Below are 5,542 nucleotides of genomic sequence, written 5' to 3'. Positions count from 1 at the left end.
AAGGAAAGGGAGCAAGAAAGACAGGGAGTAGAAGAAAAACAGCGGGGAAGAGGAACCGTGCGACTCTCTCGGAAAGAGCTGAGGAGAGCCTGAGATGAGGGGTCACCCAGCAGCCGAATAACAGAAGCCAGAGGGGTTTGCAATGACGTGCCTGTGAGCTCCGCCAGCAGCCACCTGTGCCAGAGTGGACGGAGCCCCAGGTCCAGAGGCAGAGGGTACCCCACCCCAAAGGGGCCTCACCGACAAGCAGTCACTGGGAGTGAGCCGGTGCGTACCTGAATGCCCAGCCCCGAACACCAAGAGCCACCAATGCACCGATGTCTGAGGGCACCAGCATTGGGAGTGGTGGGCGGAGATAGCATCCATACCTTGGAGGGCCTGAGATGTCCCTAGAGAAGTGGCGTCTAATACCGGACCTGACATATAGACACAGACAAACAGGCACACACAGATACGAACATCCATTCCGACCCCCATGCACACATATGCAAATATTCAGCACTCACCCAACCTAGAGACAGACATAGAGAGACACTGTACACACAATCACACTCCCCAAACTTACTCTGCACCCCAGATCTAGGTACCCTTACCGCTAGAGGGGTAAACTGCACCCAGAACCAGGAGGTGTTACCCTTTTCCCTGGGGTGGAGAGAAGCAGACTGCCCCCGACTCCACAGTAGCAGGGAGGCCCCACATTCCAGACCCCAATCGGACAGCCAACTCCTCCTCCCAGCACCCCCGCCCCGACGGGCAACAGAGAACGGGGGTGTAAAGACTCCAAACCTCCCTCCGCCCATTCATATGTAGTGTTGATGCATGTGTGTTCTAAGGTGCATTTAAAACCATGGAGCTACCTGCCAGAGAGCAGTAGGTTCAAAATGTATTCTTGAGAGGAGTCGAAAAAGCAACACTTCAACGTCCATCAAGCTTTCTTCTGTAGATTCTTGTTTGGCATTATTGATTGATGGCCACATTGCATTTCTCATTGTAAAGCTTCACCAAACATTATCAGGGTTAACGGTTACATTTTAACTTTCTCTCTCCTGACCAGTCAGCACTCTCCTCTGGAAACACCTGTGGAGTGGGTTTAAACTCAAGCAGGATTTTTGAGACGATATCATATACTAGATATTACTCAGTTCTTTGTGCAACTTCACAGAATGCAAATTCACAAGTGCTTATACTTTCTGATAACAAATCAGACCATCTCCAAAAGTGCATCAGCATCTTCTTGACAGATGTTTGTATCTCCTTCCTCTTTCAGGTACGAGGTTTGACACAGTATTACATGCAGTTTAATTCCTGTGTAGGATCACTCATTCTCACATCCTGATTGCCTTTTCCGTGGAATACTTGCTTGTGCAGTCCAGATATGGAAAAGGAGGAAAACAAAAACTTAAAGTAAATGTTTGGTTTTGAAAGTTAGATCCATAATTTGCTGGACACAGACACACATGTTGTAGTTTTGTCCCTGTACACCACTACAGTGGATTTTAAATCAAACAATCAAGATAAGATTCAAGCACAGACTTCCAGTTCAATTGTTTTTCAAAAAACAATAAAAAATCAGAGGCTCAAAAGTAATTGTACAAAGTAACATAAACCTAAACACAAGGGACATTTTAATACTTTAATCCTTTACTATTAATGACTGCCTCCCTTGAAATACTCTCCCAGGCCTTTACTGCAGCTGCTTTCATTTGCTTCTTGTTTGTGGGTCTCTCAGTTTTGTCTTCAGTAACTGAGAAGCTGACTTGACCACTGAAGAATATCCCATTTCTTTGCCTTGAGAAACTCTCTCTGCTTGTGCAGTGTGCTTTGGGTCATTGTCCATCTGTCCTGTGAAGCACTGTCTGATTGGCTGTGCAGCATTTGGTTGAATCTGAGCAGAGATCATGGCCCAGCACACTTAACAGTTCATTCTGCTACTTATATCAGCAGATACATCGTCAATAATCACCTCTGATCCAGACTCACTGACAGCCATACATTGCTATAGTGCCATAACATTGCCTCCACCATGTTTGACTGATAATGTAACATGATTTAAATCATAAGTCTCCCTCATTTGCACACACATTAATTCTGGCCTCATTTTTAAACAGTGAAAACCATGCATTCAACCTGTGCATTAGTATGAGTACTTTAATTTGTCATGAAATATCAAGGGAGTAGGCATCACCTTGTCAGTCAACTGTCCAATTATTTTCTGAACAGGGCTTGCTGTGGGCAGATCAGGTAGTTGTGCAAGTGCTGAAAATTCCAGTTATTATTGCACTGCAACTGTGAGCAAGCTTACATTAAGCACATTTTGGATAGTAAAGTAGTCAGTTAATTACACAGTGCTCCTGAAAGCTAAACAAGAATGATGGGAAGGAGGCAGGAGCACAACACACAGGTCCTGTATTGTAAATATCATCATCGTTTGTAAGACAAACACAGACTGAGCATTTTTATATGCTGGGTTTTAAATGCTGGGATGAGTTTAATTTCATTTAGGAATACTTTGCATTGTTAAAGTTTTCTTGGTGTGCATTATAATTCAACCTTCAAATCGTTCCTGTAGCATCAACACACCTCCTTCTGTGGTGTTGCTCTCGACCCACTTGCTGTTTGGAGAGGCGCCCTGTTCGTTACTGCAGGAAACACTCAGGTTGTACTTCGTCATAGCCTGCAGTCCAGGGACTTCACTGTGAAAAGGCGGCACTGTGACGTTGATGAACCTGGTGGTCGTCACTTCCCCTTCCCTCCGACTGACCTCTCTAACCTTAGATCGGAGAACATGTGATCAGTATGACGCTGTTAAACAATGGCACAGTTTGGATTAAACATGGGGCTTACTCTGATTTGGCACGTGGTGAGTGGAGATAAGCCATCATGCTCAGGAGTCCAGCTCAATGTCAGCTTATTGGACTGCCTCTCTGTCACAGTAACATGAGTGGGAGGTCTGGGACGAACTAGAAAACACCAAAAAACAACAACAACCCAGCATCAGCTACCATCTTGTAAAGCATTGGCATGGGCTTCATTACATTGACGTGTGCTTCTCTGGATGTGGTGATGCCCTTTGTGTTGTTAGCTTCACAGCTGAACCGAGTGTATTTATCCACACCTGCAGTTGAGATTTTTGAGTGAATCATGTAGCACTTGAGTGCAGCGTGAAACAAAAACAACCAGTCTTCAAGGTAATGACATCACTGACTCAGCCCTGCTGTTATTGATCTATAATACAAAGGCAGAGCACAAACCAGCAACACACATCGTCGCCACTCTCAAACTGATTTGTTTATGTGTCAAAGATGAATCTGGGGCAAGACTGGCATGTCATTCTCAATGAAGAAGTGAGAGTGAGGCCCGGCTGAAACATCACAGGAAAAAAAACTCCATTAAGAATGATTCACTCCTTGGGGGCGCTAGTGAGGCATGTGCGCGTGAAGTCCCCTGGGATAGCTGGTGAAAATGTGTTTGACGCGCTCAAACACATTTTTTCATCAAATTCATAACCTGCTGATTACTGTGGATATATTTCTTGGAGCTTCTCGACAATGGTGAAGCCCAAACTTCGAACGTGAGTGAAGTTGGCCCCCCCACCTTCTTCAAATCCAACAAAAGTGGTATCAAACATTTGTGCTACGTTTGTGCTGGTTTGTGCTGCAAAAATTTCATTTGTGCCGCTATCATTTTAAAGATATTAATAAAAAATTTCTAGAGGTCATCAGAGGTCAACCAGCCCCCCACATCAATTAAATACAACAAAATGGGTGTCAATCAACTGTGCTACGTTTGTGCTGGTTTGTGCTGTAAAATTGTTGTTTGTGCTGCTTCTGTTTTAAAGATATTAATGAAAATGTAAAGGTCAAAAGGTCAACCAGCCCCCCCCACATTACCCAAATCAAACAAATTTGATGTCAAACTTTTGTGGTACGTTTGTGCTGGTTTGTGCTGCACCATGTCTTAGATTTTAATGATGATTTTAACCATGATTTTAATTGTGTGTTGGACCCCTACCTTGACAGGTCTTCTTTAACTAAGCAGGTCAGGAACAACTCCAGTGCTTTTCTTAACACTTTTACTGATAATTCGAATGTGTCTGATGTTTGGAGAATTGCAAACCCCACTGGTAGGGATTACTCTTTCTTTTCAACTAGGCATAATTCATATAGTAGAAGTGACTACTTTCTTTTGGATGCCAAATTAATGCTGTATGTCATTGACACAAAATATCACAATATTGTCATCTCGGACCACTCCCCTGTCACATTAACCTTAAACATCCAAAATGCAACTAGACCACAGCAAACATGGAGGCTTAACTTCGATTGGCTTAACCCTCTATAGGATTTTCATGAATATTTCGAAACACGGATCTCTCTGTATTTTGATGTAAATGACAACTCAGAAACTAAGCCTGCTACACTTTGGGAGGCCTTTAAGGCCTATTTAAGGGGTGCTATTATCTCTTTTGAATTAGCCAGAAGGAAGAGAAACCGGGCTAAGCTCCTTGACTTGGGCAGGCAAATTAAAGATTTGGATAAAGAGAACGCCCAAATGCCATCCACTATGCTACATACATAATACTGTCTTTAAAATATGAATATAATAATCTACTCTCAGCAAAAATCCCACTACTGTTGATAGTAGTGGGATTAACTGTGAAGTTTAAAGGATTATGGTCTCTCCTCAGATTCAAATGCTGCAAAACTGATCAGAGAGCTCATCACACTACAAATGGAGTGAAGGTCCAAAGCACACGAAAAGCAATCCAAGAGTTTCTCAAGCAAAAGAAATGGGATATTCTTCAATGTGCAGGTCAGTCACCTGACCTCAACACAATAGAGCATGATTGCTCTTATTAAATACAAATTTGAATAATAAAAGACATCCACAAGCCTTGAACCTGTGTAAATGGACTGGGTATAAAACTGGTTTGAATTCTTAGTTAATGCAATTTCTTTTGGTAAAAGCAGTAGAATTAAAACTGGATGTCTGCGCTTCAATCTCATCTGGATTGTTTGATAATGACATAATGACAGTGTAGTGGTGTACAGAGAAAAAACTAAAAATTTGTTCAACAAATTAAGAACCTAACTCTAAACTGTTTGTTTGTTCATAGAGAAACCAAAATGCAGCGTGTCTCGTGGCCTGTTGGTTAAGGTTCAAAATTGAAATACTGTCAAGCAAATCTTTGCTGCCCTTATTTTTCCGATCACTTTCAATGGTCATAAGAATCTGCAAAATGTGGTGTTTTGGGAAAATTTACAGTCTTAATGCTAAACTAGCCTAATCCCCAGACTTGTAAAACTATATTGTTATGTTCTTGTCCTCTGGTTGCTTGACAAATGTTGGCTGACATAAGTCAGATTAAAGAAGTGTGAAAGAACTGCGGAACGTGTGGACAAAGAAGTTTTGAATACTCTGGATACTAAAACTCACCTTCTACCCGAATGCTGATCGGATCAGACTCTACCAACATGTTGCTGATACTCAGTCGGCATCGATAATCTCCAGCATCCACTCTCTGCACATGTTTAATGCTGTA

At 42.5% G+C, this 5,542-nt stretch overlaps 1 protein-coding gene across 1 annotated transcript in view; it reads right to left on the bottom strand.

Annotated features, from left to right (window-relative positions):
* Positions 1-5,531, bottom strand: part of mertka (c-mer proto-oncogene tyrosine kinase a) — a 21,740-nt gene extending 16,209 nt beyond the window's left edge. Inside the window, exon 1 of the mRNA XM_005737061.1 lies at positions 5,437-5,531. Coding sequence (XP_005737118.1) covers positions 5,437-5,476 — 40 coding nt within the window. The 5' untranslated portion in view covers positions 5,477-5,531. The remainder of the gene's footprint in view (positions 1-5,436) is intronic.
* Positions 5,532-5,542: the final 11 nt, after the last annotated feature.

The sequence above is a fragment of the Pundamilia nyererei genome, unplaced genomic scaffold (genome assembly GCF_000239375.1).
Source record: "Pundamilia nyererei isolate P.nyererei 1_Seehausen unplaced genomic scaffold, PunNye1.0 scaffold00073, whole genome shotgun sequence".
Lineage (NCBI taxonomy): Eukaryota > Metazoa > Chordata > Actinopteri > Cichliformes > Cichlidae > Pundamilia > Pundamilia nyererei.
The sequence above is the reverse complement of the archived record's forward strand: the minus strand, read 5'-3'. Positions and strand labels throughout refer to the sequence as shown.